The sequence below is a fragment of the Myotis myotis genome, unplaced genomic scaffold (genome assembly GCF_014108235.1).
Source record: "Myotis myotis isolate mMyoMyo1 unplaced genomic scaffold, mMyoMyo1.p scaffold_m19_p_6, whole genome shotgun sequence".
NCBI lineage: Eukaryota > Metazoa > Chordata > Mammalia > Chiroptera > Vespertilionidae > Myotis > Myotis myotis.
In genome coordinates, this window is record NW_023416368.1 from 8,662,338 (window position 1) to 8,688,097 (window position 25,760).

Here is a 25,760-nt window from a genome sequence, read left to right on the forward strand (position 1 = left end):
ATCCACTCTTCAGACAGATGGCTTTGCCTGTGGGAAGGATCCCAATGCACATACCTTTATACACACACACACCTCCAAAGTGCACAAATGTAAGTCCAAGATATAACCCCCCCACCCAACCAGATTTTTCAAGTGGGAACACTTGAAAACTACAGAATTTTGGAGGAAATTTATCTCCAAACACCCTGCTTATGTATACACCAAAAGCTCCTCTTTCAAATTTTCTCAAACTTGAAGCAAGTTAGCCATCAGGCACTCTGTTGTCCATCTGCACAGGCTGTGAAGTCGCAGCCCCAGGCTCCATCTGGGACCTTCAATCCCCATTTAATTGTTTGGGCCACACAGTGGCAGCAGGCGCTTTTTTTAAAGGTGACTTAGACATGGATACTGTAAGGCTCAGAAGGGCTCCCATACCCCTGTGTTGTGGCTTTGCTATGTCTTCCTTACTTCCACAGTGAGGACTGGGAAGTGTGGAAAGCTGTTCAGCTGGGGGGTGGAGGGACTTGCTCATCTTTCCAGTCTATTCTTTGCCTTCCTTGTGGCCCGTGTCCTGGCCTAATTGGACTCAGCACCTGAACAACCCTGGTCTGCCAAGGGTTTGCTGTTTTCTGGGCCTGGAAGGCCCTGCCCCATGTCTTCCAGCAGAAACTTCTGGCTACTTCTCTTGAATGACGGCCTCGATAAAGCCTATTCTGACCTCCTGAGAACTGGCTGCCCACCCCTCTGCATACACCTGTGTCCACGGGCACGCAGGCCTCCTTCCTCAGGCCCGAGCACCAGCAGCAATGACCATGCTTTATACATGTCTACTAGCAGCCCTTCCCCATCAGGAAGAAGCTCCTGAAGGTGGGGACTAAGGCTCATTTGCTTTCCCTTCCAGCGCCTGTGATGGTGCTGAGAGCTACCATCCACCTCTGCCACCTCTGGGCCACCCACAGGTCAGGGCAGTGGTCACAGAGGGGTCACGCAGGCTGCAGGCTATGTAACAGGGCAGCTCGGACCACCTTTGGATCTAGGGACAGCATGCTGGAGTGACCTCTCAGTTGAGGGGGAGGAGCCTGTGGGTGCCATCCCCACCTGTTCAAGGTAAGCCAGGTCCTACCCTGCTGATCTCAGATCTCAGACCTCAGACCCGGAGGCCGAGAGAACAGGTCTGGAGGAGTAAGCAGGGCACCATGCACCCACCCTCCCTGCCATGGTGGAGATGGGGTTCCCCACCCCCCTGCCCCGCCCTAACGGAACAGGGCTCCCTAGCAGTCCAGAGCACTCTTCTGCACCCCCATTCCAGAATGCAAACCTACTCTAGGCAGAGTTTAAAAAATTATTCAACTAGCCCTGGCCGGTGCGGCTCAGTTGGTTGGGCGTCGTTCCATGCACCAGGAGGCTGCCGGTTCGATTCCTCAGTCAAGGGCACACGCCCTGGTGGCGGGCTCGATCCCCAGTAGGTGGTGTGCAGGAGGCAGCCAATCCATGTTGTGCTCTCACATTGGTATTTCTATCTCTCTCGCCCTCTTTCTCTAAAAATCAATAAACTATTCTATAAAAAATATTCAACTAAATAAAGTATCTGTTGCTACTTAGGATGGGGTTATAACACTTTTTTTAAAGAGGTTAAAAGAACTACTTGCTCTTCAGGTCAGTCCCTGTCATAACGATTTTCTCGTGGCATATGCTCCTCTGAGCTGCATTAACATGACATCTCTGTCTGAAGCAGCTGGTTGCAGCCACTTCAAGGCATATGAGGAGCCGTACATTCAGGCGGCGTGTATAATAACATGGAGAGGTATCAGCACTCCTGTCCTCACAAAACACTGCACTTGCGTAATTCTACATTGTGTTTTATACAACATTGCGGAAGTGCTGTAGGAGATAAATCAAAGAAACGGAGGCCGAATGTGTGTGTGTGTGTGTGTGTGTGTGTGTGTGTGTGTGTGTGGTTGTATGCCTGTATATTGAGTGTGTGTGTGTGTGTGTGTGTGTGTGTGTAAATACATACAGGTACACATATACATGCATGTTTTATGAATTGGCAATTGCCTTTATTGCTCAAACATAAAGTGTTTTCCATTGAAAGAAGCTAAACATTTTAAGCATCAGACGAAAATAGAGCCCCGCCGATAGCAACACAGACAGGGAGGTAGGGCAGACCCACGGTTCAGCACTTCAAAATACGAAAAAAGGAAATTTTCCATCACAAGCCAACGGCAAAACAGCACTCTCAACATCCAGTCACATTTTCCAGATGAAGGAAAAAACAAACCTGGCAAGCCACGCAGGGCACAGGGTCTCCTCTCTCCCCTGGTGACCATCTTTATCTCACTGATACATCTACTCCATTCCCCCGAACATCTCACCCCACCTTCTTAAACAGCTCATTAAAAATCCACATGGGTTTACTAAAAGTTTACCACCTGACAAATGGCCCCAACCTTCCAGCTTTTCTTGTCCTGTGGATCCCTGTGCTCATCTTCTCAGAAGCAAAAAGGTAGACCTGCGACTGCCTTTGCACTGATGCTAAATGTGAATAGATTTGCCTAAATGCCTGCTAATAGCACCCCCTAAAATTTTACACTTGGAGTGCGTGCCTAATGTGTTGCTGGTGCTGTTTTACTTGCTTTTTCCCCCATCAGAAGAGTCGTTGGATGTGAATCACATCCGGTGTCACCCATGAGTTCTGCAGAAGGAACATACATCCCGAGACTATCCCACAGTTCTGACGCTCTGTCATGAAGGTGACAAATCCTAGGGCTCTAATGTTTCATTAAATTAAACATGAAATGTTTAATGTTTTGTTAAATTAAACATGAAGCCGTGACTTTGCACCCGAGCACCACAGCCTTCTATCAATTCCTCGCATTCCTTCAGGTCACTTTGGTTATAAAAATGGAGTTTTGTTTATTAGAACTGTTGCGTTTCTCTCTGCCGTTAAAATGCGCTTTCTTCTGGTGCTCTTATAAATGATAACCAACAGGCAGCACGGTTTGGTATGTTTCAAACATTTCTGAACGCAGGCCTACAGAGAAAAGCCTGCAGACAACCATTAGGTAATTGTCTATTACAATTTTTGTTGTTGTTGTTCTTTCAAACTTTCATAGCCATGACCCGAAAGCTTCCAAAGGCGGCAGTGTTACATTGTCAACCAGATCTCCAGCCCATTTCACAGACGGGCATGCTATTGCCCAAAGAATGGGAGGCTTGCCAGAAAACGGCTGAGACCAATCCTTCAGACCACAGCAATCTCAATGAAACTCAATCGGTGTCCTTGCCCACGAGGGCAGAGACTGACAGGGAACACAAAACAGCTCTGAGCTGGGAAAGCATGTGCATAAGCAGAGAGGAGTTTGTAGACACTTATGACTAGTGAATAAAAGTTCTGATGGAACCATTTAAAGCAGCAGGTAAACAAAGCAGGTGGGAGAGGAGAAAAGGAGGCCCAGACAAAACAAACAAACAAACAAACAAACAAACAAAAACCACCAAGCAGGTGGTTCACAGCAACTTCTAGAATTCTTCGTGATATATCCAAGGGCTCATACCCCAGACAAAATTTCCAAATACTAGTTTATAAAACGTGAGACTTTTTAAATGAAGGAGAAAAGAAACAAACACACAAACAAACCCAAACAATTATGTAGCAACTTAAAAGAGGAACATACGCATGTCCCAGGATGAAAGTAAAAAAATGAAGTAACTTTACACGTTTCTTGTGAATTGCAGGGCATGACCTCTGGTTTCCAAACCAGGTCCCATAATTAATTGTCCAACCAGCAACAACAGAAGCAGCCTCCCTTAAAGGGCAAGTCGCACAGACCCTTTCAGTCCAACCAAACGTGCCACCTATGATTTTTCTGCGCCGACCCACCAGCTCCTATCACTGGCCAAAAGCTGTAAAACAGCCCGGATTTGCTAACAGATCCCTGCTCAGAACTCCTGCTCAAGAACCCTTTCCCCAGCCAGCTACCCCAAACACCGGGAATATAATTGACACTCACCATTCTGAAGCTTCATGTCTGGGAGGCAAACTAAATACATTAAATGGATCCTGCTTTAATCTTCTTTTCTAGACCCCAAGTGCCTTAATCAAAAAGGAAAAAGAAAAAAAAAAGAACACAACAAAAATATTCCCTGAGGTCCTTCTCTAAACCACCAGAGTCAAAGCAAGAAAAAGCTGTCTTTTTAACAGAATGCCCAGAACCTGGCCCTCAAACATGAACCACCACAATTATTTCTAACACCCCGACTCCATCTCTCTCCCCGCCCCTCCTTTGCCCACACTGTTATGGTTTGTGGCCAAGACAGGGCTTAAGTTCTACTTTAAATCAAAATCTGCAAGACTCTTCACTTGGATATCTGGCTTGGCAGACCTCCTGCGAAAATCCCACATAAAGATCCTCTTGTTTCCTCCCTGCACATGAACTGTGGCATATGCGGTCCCTCCTGCCCTCCCTGGTGCACACTTAGCCTTTAAAGGAGCTTAAGCAGCAGGACTTCATTTGGGGCTAGCTGTCCCGCAAAGCTCGTTTGGCTCTTCCCATTAAGGCAAGAGGCTCTAAAAGGCTAGCACGATGCTTTTAACTATGTTGGAGGGGCCCGTCCTATCTTGGTGGCGACGGCGGCACACTTACCGGGCTTTCAGGGCCTTGTCAGAACCGTCCTGCTCCTTCTGGGATTAGGGACGCAACATGAAATTAACCAGTCGTTCCCTGGAGCCATCCAGATTCGCATCCTCCAAAACACCCAGCGAGGCGGCTCCCCCTAAAGTTTCTCCTCTGTCGGCTTCTCCTGGCATCCACCGCCCGCCCGCCGAGGCCCGGGTGTGGTTTCAACACTACTACTCAATAAAAGGATTTTAAAGGCTGCGCCGGGAGCCGGGAGCCTCAGATCCCCGTTTGGCTCTCTCCATCAGCATTCCTCAGCAAGCCTGCACAGAGCGAGCCACGCTACATTATTTATGTCAGCTCTAGGCTCTGGAAAACACACACTGGCATCCTGATTACTAAGAATCCTCATGGAGACAATTAAACCGTTCCCACATATATTTTCCCCTCGCTCTTCCCCGTTCCACCTCTCTCAGAGGCAACACAAGCACTTTGAGGCGTGTCCCAACTCATCTCCCAGGAGCCAGGAGGGCGCTGACATGTGGCCACCGTGGCCAAGGAGCCAAGGGAAAAGGACCCTTTCCCTGGAGTGGACGGAAGAAACTCCAGGGCAGAGAGTTAGGATGGCAGCCTGGGAAGCGCCCTGCCAGCGGCCTCCCTGGGTTGGGGGCATTGACACAGAGGCAGCAACACTGAGGCGCCACGAAAGCCATTTTGATGAATTCATGGAAGACTGATTTAGAATGGGCTGTTCGGGGAAGGAGAAAGCTTTTGGCAACATGACTACCTTTCGGAGCTGGATGGACAGCATTCACATTCACCCAACAAGTGCTCCTCCGTGCCCCATTGAAGGCACAGCCTTAGATGGGAAGACCACACACTTAGCCAAGTAGAGCAATGGTTCTGTCCCCAAGTCTCCTCTTCAGGGAAATGAACAAGTCTCCAAGTTGCGGTCCACCCTTTCCCTTCCTGCCCACAGCTCGACAGCACTTGGCGAGCTGGGCATAGCAGCCACGGGCAGAGGGACCCATAAGTGCATATAGAGAATGAAGGGGGATGACAGAAACTTCCTCCTCTGCAGGAACAGGGAGCCCATGAATTCCCCTGGGGCCTAGGTAGAGAGTCCCTGCTTGGCCGGCCAAGGTGACTTCACTCTGGGAAAGCCCCAGGCACCGCGTACTGAGACAACCATGGAGTGGCAGGACCTCTGGTTAAGACAGTGTATCTAGGCGTGGTGTTGGCTTGGGGAAAAGTTGTCTCATCCCAGGGTACAAGAAGCAGCTCTTCTTGCAACTTGCTTCTCTCCAAAGACTTCCTTTAAATATGCATACCTGTGTTTTGCCATTTTTATTTTTTAATGTATGTTTTTATTGATTTCGGGGTGGGGGGGGAGGGAGGGAGAGAGAGAGAGAGAGAGAGAGAGAGAGAGAGAGAGAGAGAGAGAGAGAGAAACATCAATGATGAGAGAGAATCATTGATTGGCTGCCTCCTACATGCCCCCTACTGCTGATTGAGCCTGCAACCCGGACATATGCCCTGACTGGGGATCTAACTATTTGTTACCTCCTGGTTCATAGGTCGATGCTCCATCACTGAGCCACACCAGCTGGGCTGCCACTTTAATTTTTTTAAGTGACTGTCACTTCTAGTGACTTAGTCCATTCTAATTCAGACACTGTGGATGAAAATTGGTGTCTGACATGGAAACAATGGTAGAGAACAAGGGTAGGTCAGTGGAGCAGAGCCCGGGGTGGGGGTGGGTGTGTGTGGGGGCAAACCTTCTCTGTGATATACACACAATAGCAAAGCGGTGGGGGATTAGCTCCAGTGCATGAAGCAGCAGGGCTCTGCTCAACAATACACAGATGAAAGGTAGCATGATAGGGGGAACACACATATACATACACACACCACACAATAGGACACAACTACCAGGCACCCAAAGATCTGATGAATAGAAAAGTAGAGTTGCCCTTTGGGATGATTTCAAGTTTGAATGCTGGCTTCCTAGTCCCGGAAGGCTGGGTCATCCAGCCCACTGACCTTGATGGAGACCTTGACTGCATGTGGGCACAACTGTGGTCCCAGCGAGAAGCAATATTTCTCATCCTCCCTGCTGAAGAATCTAACTCACATTATCACTTCTCTTGGAAAGGACTTAGAAGCAACTCACCAGAGTGATGAGAACAGAGGAAGCTTTGGGAGAAAGCTTATTCAATAAAACATTTTATTCCTCTAATAACTAAGCAATAATCAGCTTAGAGGCTGACCTCAGGCTACAAGTCCTGGCATGGATCCCTGGGGACCCTCTTGCTGTTCTCCAGAGCTTAAGTGTGGGAAAGGCCTGGGGGGCTGCCAGTCATTTGCTGATTTGTGGCCTTGGACATGTTGTTCAACCTTCCTGAGCCTTCGTTTCCTTATCTGTGAACTATGGGTAATGAGACCAAGGTCAAGGATTTTGAGGATTCCGTGAGAAATGCAAGGTACTAAACACAGAACCTTGTGAGCTCCTAATAAACCTTGGCTATTGGGAATTTTCAAAAGATGATTAGTTAAATGGCTCAAAAGGTGATCAGTTAAGTGATGCAAAATGTACTCCGGCTGGTTCACGGAGGCCTGAGCCCCTCTCTAAGCGCTCCCTGTGCAATCAGATTGATATTGACAATCTGTGTGCAAAGTACTATAGTCATCACTATCATTTGCCTTCAACAAACATGTGCAGATGAGCTGCCCCATGACAGAGATGTCGATAAAAATTAAAAGGAGTACAAAAACTGTAAGTATTAAGGGGAGGATCATGAGGCTTTTTTTTTAAAGGATATTCCAACCTAACACCTTTCTGGTGATTGAACTATAAACGAAACCTATTTCAGAATCTTGATATTTAAAGCAAGGCCTGAAGTCCCTTCCTTGGAACCACCATCCTCTTAATTATACCCTCCCTGCTCCAAGCTCTGAGGAACGGAGGTTGGGAAACTCTAATCTAATACAAAACTGCCATTTTGTTGAAAAGGACAAGGAGGGTTGGAGAGATTAAGGTCCACCCAGTTTTATGTCCCCCAGCACAGATGGATGGGAACCCACAGTTCTGACTTCCTTTCCAATGCCCCTCCCATCCTCCTACAAGGCTAAAGCGAAAACAGTGGAACTCACAGCCAGACTTTTTCTTCATTGTCCCACAAATTGGTTTTGATTCCAACAGTCCCTCTGCTTTAATACTGTGAGTATAGGGACAAGTCCTTCATAACGAATGCAACTTTTTTTCCCCACAATGTGATTGCTTAAAAATTTCATTTTAATGTTCTCTGTAAATGAGTTCCCACGTGCGTGTGTGTGTGTGTATGTGTGTAGCGTGTGAAGCCATTTTACTATCTGAGGGCTTCAATAAAAGTTTCTAAACCTTTTGAATGAGAAGAGTGGTACTTCAAACTCTTCATATATTATAAAGGCTGCATTGGCATTGAATGAGGACATACATTCATAATTACTAATACTTTTGAGAAATACACATGTTTGACCATGTGTCTCTTCTCTAAGGATACAGTTCACAGAGAATTACATCCTGTTTCATATAAACACAGGAGGGCTTGAATTTGGATTTTAAAAGTATATATTCTTACTGATTTTAGAGAGGAAGGGAGAGGGAGGGATAGAAACATCAATGATGAGAGAGAATCATTGATAGGCTGCTTCCTGCACACACGCCACTGGAAATCAAGCCCGAAACCCAGGCATGTGCCCTGACTGGGAATTGAACTGTAACCTCCTGGTTCATAGATCGATGCTCAACCACTGAGCCACACTGGGCGGGCTTGAACATGTGTGTTTTTAAAGTACTAACCATGCTTCTTGCTTCCATAAACAAGGACCATCAAAATTATGAATCTTCCAGAGAAATAGATTCTACAACATTTTACTGCTACAGAATGCCCACATGCATTGTGACTACATCCCTGGGCACAGCTGGACTACATGGAAATAGCTGAGATCCTTTTCTCAATCAGAGTCTCAAACAACCTCTTTTTCTGCTTCTTGTCCAACCACCTGAACAAAAATGCCGTGTGTTGCATCATGCGCCGAAGCTATTTCTCCAGTTGAAACATGAATTATGAGTCCTTCTGGAACACATCAGCCAGATCAAGTTGTAACATGGCCCCACTGTAGTCACTGCCCAGATCCCAGCTAATCACTTTCCAATACAAGTCATGATTTTACCTCATTAAATTCACATTTTCCTTCTTTTTCCCTCCACGGTACATACTGAATTAGCCAGCATTAAGTTGAACATGTCTTTTCTTACCAGGTATGGTTGACCTGAGGGTAATGCTGACTTTGCTGGGCCATATGTACTTTTATATCATGTGGGGTTGGAAAGTTAGTCTTACCATACAGGCCTTTTGTGTGTGTGTGTGTGTGTGTGTGTGTGTAAATAAGAGGGAGGCACTCTTGGTGGTCATTCTAGGTGTTTTTTATTTTCCACATGGAAGCTTGAACTCAATTCCGAATGATGAATATCCTTAAATATATACTGAGACTACTACAAGGCATAGGCGTGTCTCACTGGCAGCAGCGTTGGGAAACTGTCATTGCTTCCAGAACAACACAAGAAACTGCCTGCAGCACCTACTTCCTGTTTCCATTGAGGCAAGCAATTGTTGAAGGCTATCTTTAAATGGTGGTGGGAGATGTTCAAGTAGCAGAGGTGCAGGACAGTATACAATAGTGGGATATGTCCCCACACCACAGGGGATGCCTGAAACAGCGGATAGCACCGAACCCTACACCTATTACGTTTCTTTCTATATCTACATACTGATACATACAGACACACTTCATTCTCCATGCCTGGCATGTCCTAAAGCCTCAGGAGCCAGGCACTGCTATCACCATCTTTGCATCTTAGCTGGGATCCATGCTAGGGAGTTAGAATCCTCCTCTTGCACCCGAAAATCCAGCACAGAGCCCACTCGCCTGGAGGATTCGTCTCTGAAAGGTGTGTCTGCTGAGTGGCAGGCAATGTCCTACCTTACAGCATTTCAGGTTGATATGACAGGGGGGATTTAGGTACCACGCATGTGCAATTCTCTGCACAAAGGAAACAGGACTTTAGACAACAGGGGGTTGTGGTTCAAATTCGTTGAGTCACAGGGAATAAGTGGTGGCCTGTGATTCTGCAGGGGATGCCAGCTCAGTTTTCCCCTACAACCACGGGCCAGGGAAGGGCAGAGCCAGTCCTGATGCTCCTAACTATGTACGTGGGGAATTTCCCTAGATGGGCATTTACCAGATGTCAGTCATTGCCCCGCCACCTTCTGGGTTTTTGCTCTATCCAGTCCTTCCCTGCACTTGACTTTCCACCAGGTCCTTGGTTCTTTCCCTTAATATTTTTTCTTCAAGTTGACTTATTGTTTCTAACTTTAGCCTCATCCTCGCTAATAATATCCATGAAATCATAGTGCAGAGTATCATGCTAAGTGAGAAATAAGCCAGTCAGAGAAAGACAAGTATCACATGACCTCGTCATATGTAGAATCTAAAGAACAAAATAAATAGATTGTCAAATCTCAGAGGGAAGGCAAGGTTGGGTGTATGTGGGAAGAGATGAACTGAAGAACTTGTATGCATATATGCATAACCCATGGACACAGACAATAGGATGGGCTAGAAGAGGTCAATGTGGAATAAAGGGGGACTTATGTAATACATTCAACAATAAAGATTTTAAAATTAATTATAACCCAATGTGGGGAAAAAGATATACAGTTGAGCTTCTGGGTGTGTCTCCACCTCTCTAGTTAATAAATAAAACAATACCAATGAGAAAAAAAAAGTGTTAGCAATACGTAACTACTTACAGGGGTGGGCCAATGTAGGTTTATAGTTGTTTGTATGGAAAATAATAGTATAATTAATAAACAAGAATACAAGGATAATTTGTTTTGTGTACTCACAACTGAAAACCTACTTTTTTCCACCCTGTATATACATATCAATATGTGTATATATATACACATAATATGCATGACAATAAATAAATATTACAATTAAAAATTTTAGCTCTGTGCCTCTTAAGGACACCTTGCCTATTATACCATACACATTATACCCACATGGCGCTTGAACATGTGTTTGGAAATACTGTCCTAGATGAAAAGTGAGCCTTTATTTTTTTCTTTGAACCAGCACAATCTCTGCTTTGCACCTCTTCTTTTCAAAATTCAGTGCCTCGAAGTGAAATGTCACCATGAAAAGAAATGCTTTAAAAATGAAGTTTTGATTATGTCCTATGGCCCAGATAGAAAACTCAGAGAAGAGCCCTTATGCTACTTTTCATCCCGGGGATGGAAACGTGAATGTGTTAAAATGCTATTTATTTTCCGACAGGCTACTTGGACTTGGCACCATGTAAATCCACAGTGTTCGGAGAGGTTCCTTGGGGACAAAGGAAAACTCATCTGTATAGATCAAATGTGTGTTAGCCGCAGTAGCAATTGATCCCCGGAGACTGATAAAGACGTTTTTAGGCAGATTTTGCTGTGCCGATTTTTAAAAGCTTTCGCTGAAGTAGCTCTGGGTATCCTGGGTTTGGGCCTTTTCACGTCCAAAGTGTCAGAAGCAAAAGATGGAAAATGAGAGGCTGGGATGCGAGCGGCTCCCTTCCTTTTAGGCGAACCTCAACGCCATGGCCACGCTCCCTTCCCCCATCAATATTTCATGTTCCCAGAGTCCTAAGAAAACACATCTGTTGCTTTCCTGCATCGTAATGTGTAGGGTGGTGGAAAGATTATTACAGAGCAGTTCGAGAATTTAAAAATTCATCACCTTCTCAATTTAGAAAGCTGATGTGTGGTTAGGACATGTGGAGGCTCTACTATGGGCCTGCAATGACGAAGGAGGCTCCTGAGAGCTTGGTGCAGTGGGGGAGGCGGAAGGGGAGGGTGGACTGAATGGCGGCGCCTGCTCGGGCTGCAGAAGAGCCAGCGAGGCGCAGGCCGTAGGCCTCCAGTTTATTGTCAGCGGAAGGTTTGCTCTCCATCGTGGCGCTGCATGGGGAGCAGAGAGGATGCTACCTGGTGGTAAGCTCCAAAGCAGAATCCAAGTTTTCAACAGGCGTGGATTCTTCCTGCTCCTCCAAAGCTCCCATGCTCTTTCCACAATAGCACTGTGGAGATGAGCATTGAAGCTTTGCAGGAGCAAGGCTTAGCTTGGTTCAGTGCATGCGTATGCGTGTGTGTGTGTGTGTATAGAATTGGTAAGCTCTCCAGCAAAGAGACCCTCTCTCAAACCCTGGGCCCTCATGTAATGTTCCTCCTTCCTCTGAAGGCCTCCCAAGACATCCATCTGGGTTGGTTGGACTCTTCCTTTCACTACCGGACACATTTCAGAGACATTTACAATCATACAACATAGTGCCCTGCCCCCATAACTAGGATGCACACAGCCTTCCTCAGAATGGAGGGCTGGGCCCCTGCTCAGGAGGCAAAGGGAGCCACTGAGCCCAGCAAGGGTCCCCAGGAAACTCTAACCCTTTCTAGTGCTGGAGGCAAACCTCTGAGTTTCCAGTTGCTGCCAAACAGAAGGACAAAGGAGAGTTGAATCTGGAGCAAAATGGTTAAGGAGGAAATGAATTTAACTTTTTCAGTCTCACCCTGTGTCTACCTCTTCTGCACTAGTAAGTCTTGGGGACACTTTCACCGGCCTCGGTGCCATTCTGATCATCTCATTATGGCTTTCCAACTCATTACTGCTTTTTCTCTGCCCCCCTCCCTTGCCACTGCCTTTCTCATTTGCCTTGTCCCTCAGTCATGACACTGGGCCATCAAAGATTGGCACTGCTCCGAAAAAGGGTTTGAATGTCACCCCTGCTTAAAAATTCTCCATGGTGTCAGCACCTACGGGACAAAACCTTCATCCATCCCGTTACCCTTAGCTCCTCTCCAGCACCTGACTCCTGCTTTATGCTGCAGGAGTACCTCGCTTCTTGGATGATCACATCGTATGCCACACTGAACAGTAATACCTAGTTTTTCTCTATTTCCTTCTTAGACAAAGGAAATATTTCCTTCTTAGACAAAGGAAATATTTCCTTCTTAGACAAAGGAAATATTTCCTTATATCCTTCAAGATCCATTTAAACACCTTTCAGGTTACTTTGCATATTCTTCAAGCTCCAGGCATGACAGTCTAACATTTACACTAAAAGACTTATTCTCTGTAAAGCACTTAGAACAGTGACCACTAGCACAGAGTAGGTACTCAGAAATTTTAAAAAGTTATTATTGCATTTGTCACCTTATATTAACATTATATGGTCACCTGCCTTAAGCCCCATTAGACATGAAGCTCCTCCTCTCTGTGACTCTGTTGAACCACTAATGTCTTGTCCAATGTTTGGCACATAGTAGGTCTCAGATGGGATTTGATGACTTCAACTGGACTAAAGCAGTTTGAGTGTCTGGGATTTCTACATGGTGCCTTAGAGCAGGGACCCAACATATAAGTTTAGAGTAAGGCTCTTCTCAGTTCCATTCCCAGAGGAATAAATCTCATCCTGCCTTTTAATTCTATTTGGGTACTACTGTCTGGTTGCATTACAAACCAGGTTGGTCCCCAGAAGTCACACATCTTTGGAACAAAGGCAGCAAATGCAAGACAAGAGCTCACTCTCTTTCCATTGCTCTAATCAAGCTATGTGTTACAGCGCCTTGCCTTAATCTGATTTGAGGGGCGCCTTAATAGCCGGGTAGGAGCAGAGAATGAAGCCAGTTCTTAAGGAGCCGCTCACTCTAATGGTAATTTTGTTGTTGTCCATTTGCGACAAGTGCGGCCCCTGACTGGGGCCGATGGTTGCACTTGGACACAAACACGAGGCCCTCCCTGAAGTCACATGCGCATTTTATGGCCCATGTCTGCCTTTTCTGCCTTAATGAGAGTTTTTCTCTCTCTCTCTGTCTCTCTTGACCTTCTGCTTGATTCTGAAGTGAAGTATTCCTGGAGAGCAATAATCCTGTGAGCTCGACACCCCCCTGCGCAGCCATGAAAATGACAGAGCTGTCAAAATCTCAGCCTTACAACTTCCAGACAGGGTCAGCTCAGACAAGTGATGGCAGAAAAACTGAAGCACCGGTCCGTTCAGAGAGTTAAATAAATAAAAGGACCCAAGCGGTGGCAATGGGCAGGTTTACATGTCAGGTCACGCGGGAAACTTCTGCCTTTCTACGTGTGCCGTTAACACTCAGTGACTCGGTAATTTCCATGGGAGCTGCCGTCCCTTGGAATGCTATGTGTGCCAGAGTCAGGGCAAATGAGAAAGTCTTCTTTTTCTTCCGGAGTATGCAAACAGAAGCTTAGAGACATGTTTGCACTGGGGATTGGATGATCTAGACCAACAGCGTTCAGCCTTTTCACTAGGAGCTGGAGCTGTTTGACAAGACCCACTTTTTATCAGGCAGGTTCAAAGTCTACATACACACTGCCAGTTCTTAAGGAGGCTTCCTTAATAAGAGGGACTAATAAGATCATTTCCTTAATGATCTAACATGGGCACCCACCCTCCTACCCAACCGCAGAGCAGATTCATTCTCTCAATTGCTCACCTTCCGAGGGACAGCACTGTGGACCGGGGCAGGGCCCCCAGCATGGCACACCAAAGATGCCCTCAGTGAGATTCTCATTTGGATTCAAAGGGGCTATTATTTCTCTCTCTCTCTCTCTCTCTCTCTCTCTCTCTCTCTCTCTCTCTCTCTTTCCTTTTGGATTTGTTTTCTGTAACCAAAACATTAATTTATTTCCCAAACTAAATATAAAGGTTGCATTTTAACAGGATAAGTCAAAATCAATTATGTTGCCGGTTCCAAAAGTTTCCCCAAACACCTTGCTGCCCATGGGGACATATTTAGGCAGCTACATTAAAAAAAAAAATTAGTAAATGCAGGCACATTTCTGGGCAAGGAGGCTTTCATGAAAGAAGAGAGAAATGAGGGCATATCTATATTAGCATATGGCGAATGAGCCAAGGGCTCTATTCAGAAAATGTTTTCCAAGCTTATATTTGGATCCATTTGGGATCACAACACAATCTTCTGTTGAATGGGAAGGTTTGAGGAACAAAGATCACGTGACCATCAAACTGGATTTCTTCTGGCGTTGAACCTCTTCCTGTTTTGTGGCTCCTGTGATCTGCTGAGATGTAGACCATGAGCCATTTTGACTCTCCCATGGTTGGGTGGGATGACATACAACCATCTAAACTGGCCCTGTTTGAAGACAAGTGACTTAGATAATGGGGACCATTTAAACAGGTCACTGTATTTCTCAAAGGTGAAATGGTGGTGAGTGGACGGCATTCAATAATCTGAAAGAGGCATGAAAAAGAATTTTCTCCTGATGAAACTGGAGGCAACTCTCTTCTCAGGAGGAGAGGCAGAGGTCCTCTGTGGGGCTTGGTCCTTTGCTGCCTCCACTAACTGAATCAGTGTCTTGTGTCCCTCTGCATCCTAGGCCTAGCATCTCGGACAAGATCACATCCCACCAGTTCTGTCATGTCTATTTTGTGGCTCATTGGAACATTTATGAAACAGGGATTCCTCTTACAACTGATGGCACGTCGTATGTTAACTGGCAAAGGTTCCCCCTCTTTATTCAGACATAAAATAACAGTGAGTTATTTTGCAAGTCAGTGCATTTTAGGATTGATGAGCTATTGTCACAGATACTTAGCAAATCTTGCCTGGAGAACTGATTGACTGCATGAGCTACCTTCTCCTGGGACTACCAATACTTAAGGGAACAAATATATTTAATCACAAAGAAAACTTCAAACTTTTGCATCCTTGACTGGGATACATTTTCCCCCCATCCTTCTAGACATGTGAAAACAACACAACACAAATTCTTAAAGGCAGGATAGAAAAGACTAGAGGTTTCTGTCCCTTTTCAATAAATGTAATAATAAAAGGAAGGGAATAGTGTTCTGCCAGGCACTTTCTCCGTATTTTCTTCCAGAAGCTCCATGGGGTAGAGGTTACTAGTGGTTTCATAGATGAGGAAACTGAACCTTACAGAAGCTAAGACACTAACCAGCTCAGGACTCATCACCTGGAAAATGGAAAAGCTGGATTTGAACTCAGATATCTCCGACTACATCTGATGATTCTCAAGAGCAGTTCTGACTAAGGATTGGGTGGTGTTCATTTAACCCAGTGAATGTGGCCATTCTGGAAACTAGTGTTCACAGCAGTGGTATCTGTGTTGCTTTAAAACCCCACGACTGTGGTTTCCAAACAGGTGCACGTGGGAATCTCCTAGGGAGATGCCTGATCCCTTCCCCAGCCCCTCCAATTTCACTGGTTTGGGGTGTGACCTGGGCATTCAGATTTGAAAAGCTCTCTAATGAATCTAATGTACCACAGGTGTGGGAGCCACAGCTCAGGGAGGTTTTCACATTGCTCCAGGGAAATGAGACAGACACCTCATTGCTGGTGGGAATCTGCATGAGCAATCACACGAAGGGTCTCTTTACCAACTAGTTATCACTGTGCCTCTTGCTTGAGTCACATGTCATGTTTTAAGAGGTTCTGTCTCTTTTTTAAAAACTATATTTCTTAAGTTATCTTTAGATCATTTTCCCATGGATGTGCTAATGACATCCCATGGGGGGAAAAAAAGGTAGTTGCTGTTTTATTTACTTTGTGTCGTCTTTTTATGAGTCAACACAGACTTTCGTATGATTTTTTTTACTACTGAAAAGAGCCAGATCAATGGCCAATTTTCTCAGAACACCACCCCTCCCTGCTTTCAGTTTATGTAGTGGGCAATCTGAATGACCTTATCCCTAGGCCTCCTCGGTTAGCAAATTCCATGTCCATGCCAGGGCAATTGGTTAGGGATGGGCTCATGACTCCAAGGGAGGCCATAGCTATTATTGGAATGGTGTGAAATTGTGTAGTAAAGAATTAACCTTGCCTGGCGGGAGTGGCTCAGTGGTTGAGTGTCAACCTATGAACCAGGAGGTCATGGTTCGATACCCAGTCAGGGCACATGTCCAGGTTGCAGCTCAGTCTCCAGTAGGGGTGTGCAGGAAGCAGCCAATCAATGATTCTCTCTCATCATTGATGTTCTATCTTTCTCTCCCTCTCCCTTCCTCTCTCTGAAATCAATTAAAAAACATTTAAAAAAAGAATTAACCTTTGATCTTTGCCCTTGGCTCCTGAAAGATGATCTCCAAGTCCTTGGAATGTCTGATAGATAAGAGTCTTTGTTTACCTGGGGGCCTTGGGCCACCCTGTAGAGTCTAACAATGTGATTGATGGTGGGAGCTTCAGACCACATGGCATCAGCTGGACTTTAGGACGGACTAGAGACCGAAGGTCAGCCATGTGGGTGGTCAACCACGTCTCTGTGATTGAGCCCCAATAAAAATACTAGACAACAAGGCTTGGGAGAGTTTCCCTGCTTGGCAGTACTGTGTGTGTGTGGGTGGGTGGGTGTGTGTGCATGTGTATATGGGTGTGTGTTGTCACACGCTGTTACTGGGAAAAGTCAGCATTGTCCATGATGTGCTGGGGGAAGGGGACACAATTGGATTCTGTGTCCCAAGTCTCTTATTTTGACTTAACTTAATCTGTATCTGTTCCCTGTAAAAAACCATAACTATGAGCACAGTAGCTTTCAGGCAGTCTGGTGGGTCCTTCTAGCAAATTAAGATAACTGAAGTAGAACTTGGGGGAACCCGTCCTTTGTAGTCAATGTCAGAAGGGAGGCTCACCCTGGGGACTTCCCTGACTCTGCATTAAGAGAACCTTCCTTTTCACCGGAACTGATCTTTAGGGGAGGTCAGCTGGAGTTTCTGGTGGCCATCTTTATCACCACAGAAAATGCCCAGAGGGGAAAGAAGGGTCCAATGACACTGGTGGAGCTCCAAAATCTAACCAGCCTGGAGGCACCCCTGGGTTTCTTTTAAATTTTACCAGCAAATGCCATTTTTCTTTAAGCCCAATCTTAGCAGAGATGCTCTCATTTGTAATACACTATGCTCTTCACTGGGTTCCTGTAAAGAATCAATTAAATAGCATGATACATAAGAGAGCTGAGGAAAATGCTTGGAACACAGTGAGGGGCTTGATAAATGCTAGCCCATTAATTATTATTATTACCGTCACTTTGATTTTTAATATTTTCCTATTGAAAAAAATTTAAAGCTCAATGAGCCTAACATTAGACAATGAGGTGCCGGCTGTGCTGACTCCAGGTGACTCAGTGCCCTTCTACCTGCGGAGCCCTCTCAGCCCAGGCTGGCATCCTCTGGTTTACTCAATTGCCTGCACTTGCCTCTCTTAACTCCCGAGTTTCAGATACATTTGGGAGCACAGTCAGGACTGTCGGTGATAAAATATGCATATTTCCTGAAACCCAAAGTATTCTCACTGAATGTAATAAGTGGAAAGTTATTTTACAGGAAATGAAAATCTAAGATTAATACTCTCCGATGCCATCGAGTCCCCTCAGGACAATTATTCACTGTACTACAGCAAAATAAACTCGCAAAAATGTGGGAATTGGTTTTCTTCTTGCGTTTCTAGGACAAGTGAACTCCTGTGACTACTCCAAACCAGCTCCCGGATGCTGCACCCGCCACCTCACCTCACTAGGCACGCAGCGGGTTTTCCAGAACGCAGGACTTTAAACAAATTCATGGTCTTTCCCCAGAGCTGAGCAAAGGTATAAGGAAAAAGAAGATAAAGATTTAAAACCAATCGGCAAGCAGTTATTGTTCACTTTTTATTAGCATTGTGGGATGTTTGTTACAGCATCCCTGACCCCAAGGAATACACGACATTCATTCATTCCCTCCTTTAGGGAATGAATGTTCCTCTGTGCCAAGCACTCTGCTAGATTCTAGGACACAACATGCCCCTATGGACTTACAAATCCTTACAGTTCAATAATCATGCTTATAGGTATTTACCCCACTGATATGAACTTTTCTGTACACACACACACACACACACACACACACACACACACCTGCATATGAGTGTTTATAACAGCTTTATTCATAATTGCTCAAAGCTGGAAGCAACCAAGATGCCCTCCACACAGTAGAATGTTATTCAGTGATAAAAACTACATGTTATTAAGCCACACACACACAAAAAATAAAGAGCAGCAAATCCCAGATATGGTTCATTCCAAGAGTCACAGGAAATCCTTATAAAAACACTGGTAGCTAAGCCTTTACTCAAGACAACTGTACCCATTATTTCTCTGGGGACCAGAAACCTATTGTCTTAATAAGTGGCTCCCACGATTGTTGGGCTTAACTGAGTTTCAGAACCATGGGGATAGATGATAAAACAAACATGAAAACAATCTCATACAAGTCAGTGTTTGTGTGCTAAGTGGCAAATGAGTGGTACATTGAAGAGTTGGCTGAGGGAGCGACCACTTCAGACATTACCCCTCTTACACTCTCAGCTGCTATACAATAATGACCTCTTCCAAGTTTATTCAAGCCACCAAGTCATGATGCCTCCCCAGGCATTACCACAGGTCTGTGAAGTTCATTCCCAGGTAGAGAGTCACCCGGGGTGAGTCAAGCAGAAGCTTGTCCATACACAGTCTCACCTGTCACTCAGCCTCAAACACTGGGTAGTTCAAAGGAGAAAGTCTCAGAACTTCCACAGCCACGAGCATTCTCCCCTCAAATCATCCCTTTATTCCTAACATGTTTGGGTGGCTGTGAAGTGCAATGTTGGCTTACCTTTTCCCCTCGGGCCACCCGTTTTTCAATTTTTCTTTCCTAGTCATAGAAGCAGATCTCTGACAATTGCACTGCCCCTCGATTGCTCTGCCTTGATTCATTTGTTTAGAGATGGGATGACACACAATTGTTAAAGTAAGGGTGGGGCAGTGAGGCAGACCTGGGTTTGATTCCTGACTTTGCCATCACCTATGGAATGACTTTGAAAAATGTATTTCATCTATTTGAACCTCAGTCTCCTAATCTTTAGAAAGGGAGCGAGCCCAGGGTGAGGCTTAAATGAGATAATGTATGTGAAGAAAACAAAATAGAATATATGGTCAGTGAGTAGCAGAGATTATTAGTTATTGTCCCACTTTACTGGTAACTAAAGGCTTAATAACTTCAGAAGATGTGTTACCTAAGAAGCCGGTTCTTCTCCCTCCTGCCACTCACAAGTTCTGTTTCTCCAAATCTCAGTGTGGGATGTCAACATATCTATAATAATAAAAGTGTAATATGCTAATTAGACAGGACAGCTGAACAACCTTCCAGACATCCTTCCGGAAGTCCTTCCAGATGACCTTCTGGATAAAGCTGGGGCTGCAAGGGCCAACCCCCTTGCATGAATTTTGCGCATCGGGCCTCTAGTGGTGAAATAAGCAGCTCTGACAACTGTTCAAACTATAAAAGACCTCCTTTCCCTGCCCCCCACTCTTTATTTCTTCTTATGCCAAAGCCATTGCATTATGATAGTATAACAGACACTAGAAAAAGAAATTTAAATACATTTTTAGGATACAATATTACAAAACATACTTCTTAGGTTTCAAATATAAAATATTATGTATCAGCCAATTTTGGAGGGGGTTTTAAGCCAATTGAAAATAAATTGGGCAGGCATGCAGGAACCTTCTGGTATAACGGAAGTGCTTTCAAAATGGATTTTGGGGATGATTGCACAACTGTATAAATGATCTAAACATCATTAAACTCTATACTTTACAAAGGGTGAGTTTTGGGTGTATGTAAATTATATCTCCATAAAAAGACATGGCAACTGAAAATAAAGAAATTAATAAACAAAGAAAGAGAGGAAGGAAGGAAAGAAGGATGAGGTTTAACCTCGGAATCATAAATATCTATGCTCTGTTTTAAATAGTAAGTTTACTTCCAAAAACTCAAAATTGTCAGATCCGTGTCCTGGTAATGGGAAGTTGGAGATCCATAGGGTCCCCCTCTAGGACTGAAGCCTCCTGACTCATGATCAGACATCAACACAGAAAGCAGAACTGTTCCTGGAAATAAAACTGGGGAGTGGGAAACCTGCCCCAGGTTCATTTCTGTCTCAGTTGAAGACTCCTCTCTCTCTGGTTCACTCCTGCAAGGTGCCCTAACATCCTCTGTAAGTCTTCCATTGATCAAAGCCTACTCTCAAATCATTGTGTGGTCAAAGAAAGCAAGTAAGGCAAAGGTAGACTGAGCTCAATATGCTTAGATGCCATTTCTCTTTGGAGGACTCTTGATGGGTGGAGTGTTAAGTGCTAGACCACAGGTGCTGGGAGCAATGGGACATGCTCTAGTCCTTTCCTCCCATGTAGAAGACCACGTAAGAGAAAGATCTGGTCCAGGCAGGCACACCGGATAGTCACTCTGTAAGAGGTAAAGAATTTGATAAAAATCAAAGTAGTGATTTTTAGCAATTATCGATTTGCCACTTTTCTTGTCCGTGCTTGAGGCTCTCCCTAATGCCTCCTGCATCAGGTATTTAGTGTTGACTGCACTCAAGTCTCCGCTGGTACATGCCTGCAGTTGGCAACTGTTTCTTCAAGCACTCATCTGATTTCTTTTGAATAGACAGGGTCAACATGCCATTATTTCTAGGACTCATGCAAGTTACTATTTGCATCCTTGGAAATAACTGTTAGTCTCATAGTGAAAGAATGAGGGTTGGCAAGTATAAGCCTGGCTCAGACATCATTAGTTGCACTGCAATGCAGCTGCACTTACATAAGCATGAGCACTTCATTGCTAGGGATCAGGAAGACCCCATGTTCATGATCAGAAGGTGCAATATGGATATCCACCATTAGATACTTCAAACAACATGTACACTGCCTGGTATGTCATTGGTTTAATTATCTCAAGATGTAAGGGACATCTTGAGTATTCCTCAACAAATATTCTGAGATGTCTATAGAAGGAAAATATACCTTTCAAGTCTAAAGCTCAATTCATTCCTATCTAATAAGACCACTCATTTTAAGAAACTGGGGGAGGGAATCAATGAATCTGGTCAAAATAAATTGTTTCTCATCCTAAGCACTCAGGTGGTTATTTTACTTCATCATTTTAACTAATACTATTAGTAATCCATTGGAAAGGTGTTATCATGGATGAGTCATGAAAGGGTCAATAAATGTATTGAAAGAAATGTTAAGAATGAAGTTATGACCCACCATTCCTTATTGATGCCCCAAAGGTCTTATAAAATGAAGGGTCCCATATTTACTGGAGTTTTACTTCTCCAACTTCATTATCTCCACCCTTTCCCTATCTATTAGCCCCACCCATCTCTCTATGCAAGGTCCATGGACCCCAGCATCATGCCCCACATCCATGCATGTAAATCTTAAATATGGACCATATCCGTAATCATTTCTCAAGAGACCTTTGATTCCCTCCCGCCTTATTTCATGCCCGCTCCCCTGGGTCTCTGGTTCCCTGTCCCTCAATTTCTTGGGTCTCTCCCAACACAGGATCTCATTTATCTGTCAAGTCTTTGTCTTCATTCCCTTCTCTCTATCCCGTCCACTTCTGTTCATTGCTCTATTAATTCCACTCATCTTGCTCCACCGAATTTATCTGCTTAGCAGTCTGGCATGGTTCACTAACTACTAGTCCCATTAGGAAATGAAACAGGTACAGTGGGGCCTTGACTTAAGAGTGCCCAACTAACGAGTTTTTCGAGATACGAGCCGTCTCTCGGCCGATTTTTTGCTTTGCGTTGCGAGCTAAAATTCGGGTTACGAGCCAGCTTCAGATACCCCACCGCTAGTTGGCGCAGTGAACGTCACAGTGAACGCCACAACATCAGCCCAGCATCATGTGTCTCACTTGTTCATTTTTTGATTTGACATACGAGTAGTTTGAGTTATGAGATCCGTCACAGAACAAATTAAACTCATAAGTCAAGGCCCCACTGTATTACTTATTGCTATACTTTCAAGGCCCAACACCCTGCTGGGCACATTCCAGGTACTACCCTATTGACCAAGAAATAAATAAACACTGTCTTTCATAACCAGCCACTGGGAAATTTAAAAAAGAATAATAGTAAAACTACTCCTTCAGCAGCCCAAATAATTTCTTTATAACATATGAAATTGACAAAATATTCCTGGTTCCCACTTGAACCTTGGGGACAGAAAGTATTTTCTCCCAAATGTGGGGCCTCCAAAATATAAAAAAACAACAACAACAACCTGTAAGTGCTACATTTACTTGGCCAAAAGCATATATTTGAAAATATTTGCTCATGTTCATTTGAATGAGAGCATTGTTTCTGAAGGCAGTGGCTTTGAGACACACAGTAGTAACATCTAGAACAAAGGAAGGTCTAATATTCTGAAGCTATCAGCCTATTCATCCACTGGGACTACTGGGTATAACTTTCGCAGTGCCCTTTTAAAATTAATTTGGTTCCTGAAGGAATTTGTTCACCAGGGAATCAAGAAAAGACTCTGCAAATGATGGAAGGGACCCCCCAGACAAAGAGCGACTGGAGATGCAAATAGGGTAGGTGTGTTATTTTGCAGTCAGCACGTGGAAAACACACATACAGGTGGCAGCCCCCGGCAAAGCCCATGGGGCTGCCAGCGTGCCTCTGCGGGTGCCCAACAGGAGTGAAATTCCGTGGAAATCAAGGAGCAGATTATGTGTGCTGCAAGACTTGAAGACTAACACGCGGCCTAATGAGCATATTATAACTGCAGGCTCTGCTTGTTAACTGTTGAAAATATTTTCACAAGGCTTTGGGTATGGCAGGATCATGCTAGTTATGAAATGTCTATGCTGAAAGGGAAGTCTGTATCCGCCAGGCTCGAGCAAGTCGCCTGGATAATGGCCGTGATTAGAAATGAATCATAGCACGCTCTGGACTTGGGTGTTCCATGACATACTCCATTGGTTTTCTCAGAGACCAGAAGGTAAACAGCCTCGCCAGGCTTGAGGAGAAGGGTTGTCAGGCTCCTACCAGAGGGATGCACGGCGCTCCTCTGATCCGTGAAATAAAACCCGACCAAGACATGCCCCGAACTGAGAAAGTTTTTATAGGACATCAGTGGAATCTGTAAGAGCATGTTCTTAAGGGATTATGTGGGGCATACAAACACACCCACATTATGCACATCAAAGGGACCTTAATGGATGGTCCATCCAGCCCTGTCATCCTCATGCAGGTAAATGTTATCCCAATTTTCCAGAAGAGGTTCCTGAGGTCAAGAGAGGCCCAAGGGATTGGCAAGCCACTTAGCTGTTTGGTGCACGTGGGGCTGCATGCATCGGAAACATTTTTGAAATGTGTTTTTACAGGCAATAGAACTGTCAGTTCTCTTGCATTGGTGAAGGCTCCTTACACCGGCAGGCGTTACATCTACACAGAGCAGTCACATTCGTTTCCTCATTTTGGTCTGCACACAACACTGGGTGCCAACACTGACAGAATGCTACCAGAGAATCTCAGTGGGTAGCGGTCACTGGACCTGGGATAGTTATTAAAATGCATATACCTTGGCCCCACACCAGGCCACTGAAACAGAATCTCTGAGGGCGGGGCCCAGGTATCTGACTTTTGGTAAAGGAAAACAAAGCGAAAATCTCCCATGAGTCCGATACCCATCACACCAGTTATCAGAGATCATTACCTATGGACTGGGGATGGAGATGCCCACCCCCACATATCTTCCTTTAGATCCTGCCTTCAGGAGCCTGAAGCTGCTGCTGGATTCACCCATTACTCAGTGTTCAGAATCTGCCCCAATTTTGAAGATTCCCTGAAGACAGGCTGGAGAAGAGAATCCCACGAATGGCCACCTCTCATACAGCGGAGTCAGAGTGAACATACCACAGGCCACTTGATGAAAGCTTTAGTCAGAAAACCTTTAGCCCTTCCCTCATCCCTCCCAGTCTTTGCTCTGTGGTGTACTACAATTTACATAACAATTTTTCTTTAAGTAAATCTACATTTTTTCAGACCTAAATGCATTCAATGAATCGCCACAAGAAACATAAAACAAGCATCACCTGCCATAATAAAGGTAAAAATGGTACAATGAAAAGAAAGCAAGATGATCAAAACACCAAACCAAAGACATTCTCCTTGACTTAGCCTGAAGGACTAATAGAGCATCGAAAAGGGAATAACGTCCTATTGTGTGATTCCAAGATGTTTGATGGGCATTGCTGTGCATCAAAAATCTCAAGTAACCCCGCAGTACTACCCTGAGCTGCCCATAGGGACACTGCCCCCTCTTACCCTGCTGGGGGGTGGGGGGGGAGGTGCAGTGAGTCTGGGCTGTGAGCCCTGTAGAGGGAGCTGGAGGACAGAGACATGGGGATTTGGGGTCTGGGAGTTGCTCACATGGGTTGAACAGGGGAGGTCCACATAGCCCATGTGAAGTTCACAGTTTTGTCCAAGGCCACCCAGGCTCTGCCCCCTCCCACGGTCAAGGCCTTCCCATTTGGCATTCATGGCTGGCGGCACAGAAGTGGGGACAGTGGGGAAGGAGAGAGAGAATGTCCTTTGATTCCAGGTTGGAAGCCCATCCAGGGTAAGGTGTAGCATACTAAGTCCTTTTCTGACTGTAAAAATAAAAAGATAAAATAGCTCCCTCAACCACAGAGGAGTTTAGAGTGTCTTTGACAAGCAGCATAATTAAGATCTAGCATAAACACAGAGCCTCCCAGGACTGTAAAAGCTGACTAAATGGGAATTTGTTCTGTTTGGCTTTTCTTTCCTTTATTTAGTTTTCCTGTGGAAGTTTCACTTTGAAGCAGGGCCAGCCTTGGGCAAAAGTGTGGAGTCTGCAATCTACAGATACTACTCCCCCCACCCCACCCCTCTCACTCTGCGCAGGCTCAGTCCTCACACCCATGGCACCTGGAGTCGGCCAGGCCTGTATCCAAATGCCAACTCTCCCATTTTTGAGCTGAATAAATGTAGGCGTTCAACTGAATCTTTCTAAACCTCAATTTTCTAATCAGTAAATAGGGCTGTCTTGACCAGTAAATGAAATAAAAGATGGAAAGTACTTTGCATAGTCCCTGGAATTTAATAACCACTCACTAAAGATTTATTGTCACTGTTATCCGTATTATCAAAGATTATCCATATTACCAGAATGGTGCCAGAATCATCCACA

General features: G+C 44.9%; 1 protein-coding gene across 7 annotated transcripts in view; it reads right to left on the reverse strand.

The window, feature by feature from the left end:
* The window catches only part of TENM2 (teneurin transmembrane protein 2), an 897,969-nt gene that overhangs the window by 400,009 nt on the left and 472,200 nt on the right, over window positions 1–25,760 (reverse strand). The window contains exons 1-2 of one of the 7 annotated variants that reach the window (XM_036312663.1): window positions 4,626–5,087; window positions 3,993–4,075 (exon numbers count right to left, since the gene is read on the reverse strand). The exons of 4 other annotated variants lie outside the window; for them this stretch is intronic. In XM_036312663.1, the coding sequence (XP_036168556.1) occupies window positions 3,993–4,032 (40 nt within the window). In that variant the 5' untranslated portion in view covers window positions 4,033–4,075; window positions 4,626–5,087. Of the gene's footprint in view, window positions 1–3,992; window positions 4,076–4,625; window positions 5,088–25,760 lie in introns of those variants that run through there. 2 more of the 7 variants (XM_036312659.1, XM_036312662.1) reach the window with 2 other exon arrangements.